The sequence below is a fragment of the Anopheles moucheti genome, chromosome 3 (assembly GCF_943734755.1).
Source record: "Anopheles moucheti chromosome 3, idAnoMoucSN_F20_07, whole genome shotgun sequence".
Taxonomy (NCBI): Eukaryota; Metazoa; Arthropoda; class Insecta; order Diptera; family Culicidae; genus Anopheles; species Anopheles moucheti.
The window spans coordinates 12,946,053-12,948,431 of NC_069141.1; the positions used below are offsets into that span (position 1 = coordinate 12,946,053).

The following is a 2,379-nucleotide window of genomic DNA, read 5'->3' on the forward strand; positions in this document are numbered from 1 at the left end:
TTTCGACATATTTGTTTCGGATACGATTATTTATGCATAACTCAATCACAGTAACATGCGGTATAAGGTATCAAGAATACGGAGTGATGTATGTTCGATTGTGTGGGACGATTTCAACCGTTCGGGTTTTTTAGATTTGAGTGGAGCAAGCGATATTTGCTATTGATATTGGTAACTTTCACCGCATTTTTTTACTTTGTCTTAAATTTTTTTTAAACCTTTAACATGTCTTCCCAAACGATATAAATATTACAATCTATGCTATGTTAAGAATGAAATGCTCAATCTGCACCGAACCCAACTTTGGAATGTCTCTTTTTACGCCACCCGGCAATAATCTCCTGCACTTCATCCAAACTGCGGCCCTTGGTTTCGGGAATGTAAATAAACGCAAACCCAAACGTCAGCCCGGTACTGATAGTAAACACCCAGAACGGGAGATATGCCCCAACATTGTCCAGCGCGACCTGGAACAACTTCACCACACCGAAGATGATAGCACCGCTCAGTATCCCGAACAGTGCGTTCGCGTAGGCACGGATGTTTTTGGGAAATATTTCACTTAGTATCGCGAACGGTACCGTCGCCAGACCGAAGGCGTACGATACGACAAAAAGCAAAAGTCCGACAAACGAAATCCAACCGAAGCGTGCTACCTCGACGTCCGCTGCGTCAAGCGTGAAGTAGACGGCTCCAAGCAACAGTCCGATGAAGCTACCGGCACTGGACCAAAGCAGAAGCGGTCGACGGCCAACACGATCGACCAAAAAGACCGGAAATAGCACGGTTACCATTTGTACCGCGCCGAGCACGATGGACATTTCGGCATCGGTGAGATCGCTGGAAATCTGCGAGAAGATGGTCTGTGCGTAACTAAGGATGGCCTGCATTCCGGACATCTGAACACCGAAGGCAAGAATCAGCACTATAATGAGGTTGTTGCGATAAGCCGGTAGGAACAGTTCCCTCATCGAGCCGCGCTCGCTGACAGTCCGTTCGATGGACTTTCGCGTACCGTTGAGTTCCTCCTCTACGGTCGAGTTTCTTCGAAACCATCGGAGACTTTTACGTGCGTCCTCGTCGCGTCCCTTGCCAAGTAGATAATGCGGTGATTCCGGCATCCACACAAAGGTGCAAAGAAATACAATCGGGCCGAGCATCGAAAGCCAAGCAAGCGCCTCGAAGCCCACGTACGGACCGACGGAGTATTCAAACAGAATGGCCAGCTTGGCCATTACCGTGATGAGTGAAGCGGCGGCACCACGCACCCTGTCCGAGGTGATCTCACCGATGTAGATGGGCGCAATGCCGTACGCAATGCCGTACGAAATGCCGAACAGGAACCGGGCAATGTAGAGAAACACTGACGTTCGTGCTAATGCGATCATAATCCATCCGGCAATCACGGGAAGAGCGCTTGCGATAAATGGCCACTTGCGGCCTAATCGGTCGACGGTGAGTCCGGCCAGTACCATGCCGAAGATGCCACCAATCGCCTGAATCGACACGATCCACGAACCCGCATCAGCCGTAATCGATACCGGAGGGTTTGGTTCCGTCAGTAGCTTTGGCAGGGCCGGCGAAGACCACGCATTGGAGCACACGACCATGAAAATGCACAGTGTAGCTGAAAGAAAGGCGGGAGTGAAAAACGAAAACTAATTAGGAATAAGCACACAAACGCGCGCGCAAAATGATGAGAAATTTTGCATCGAACCCACCGGAAAACGAAGCCAAATACTCGTTTCTATAGCGCAGCAGACGCACAAGCCATGTTGAAGTTGTCATGGTGACGAACTGAGATGAAATGAAGCGCGTTGGTTCGGCATTTCAAGTGGAGAGATGACATTACGGGCAGACAGAAACACAAACATATCGCCGAGTGTACCGTATCATTAGGTGTTATGGCCAGATAATAGGAACTTTACTAGATTTTTTTGCAGCAAGAGTGAGCCGGGTAGTGAATGTGATAACGATTGCTCGGATGGTTATTGGCGAAATAAAAGTCTAGCATAAAAGTACACGCTGCCGATTAGATTGCTGCCATAGGTCTACACGAAATGTTTACAGTGTGCGGTTTTGTTTGTACTCACAGCATTTGCTAGTGGGTGTAAGAACAATTGCTGCAAATGTCTTGCGATTAGCGAGGGGTTTTGATATGTAAAGTTTGCGAATTTTAATCTTGAGCAAGGTTATTATTCTCTTTACGGCTAATGTATCTTCTGGTCAAACGATGGCAAAAGATTAGATAACTGATTTGCTGGAAAGTTAATCTCAAATTAAGGTCATGACTGTTTTAAATTGTTGTATACTCTTGAACTACTTTCTAAGGCCGCACTTTTTATCGGGATAGTATTGTGTGATTTCGTGTATTTTTAT

General features: G+C 47.0%; 1 protein-coding gene across 1 annotated transcript; it reads right to left on the reverse strand.

Moving 5' to 3' along the window:
- Positions 1–245: 245 nt before the first annotated feature.
- On the reverse strand, positions 246–1,788 carry LOC128302495 (facilitated trehalose transporter Tret1-like). Its single transcript, XM_053039330.1, has 2 exons — positions 1,722–1,788; positions 246–1,627 (listed from the first exon to the last, which is right to left on the reverse strand). The coding sequence occupies exons 1-2, from the start codon at positions 1,786–1,788 to the stop codon at positions 282–284; spliced, it is 1,413 nt and encodes a 470-aa protein (XP_052895290.1). The 3' UTR covers positions 246–281.
- Positions 1,789–2,379: the final 591 nt, after the last annotated feature.

Coding starts and splice junctions, on each gene's coding strand:
- LOC128302495 (XM_053039330.1), bottom strand. CDS start 1,788: ATGACAACTTCAACATGGCTTGTGCGTCTGCTGCGCTATAGAAACGAG. Junction 1,628..1,721: donor GTATTTGGCTTCGTTTTCCG/GTGGGTTCGATG, acceptor CCTTTCTTTCAG/CTACACTGTGCATTTTCATG.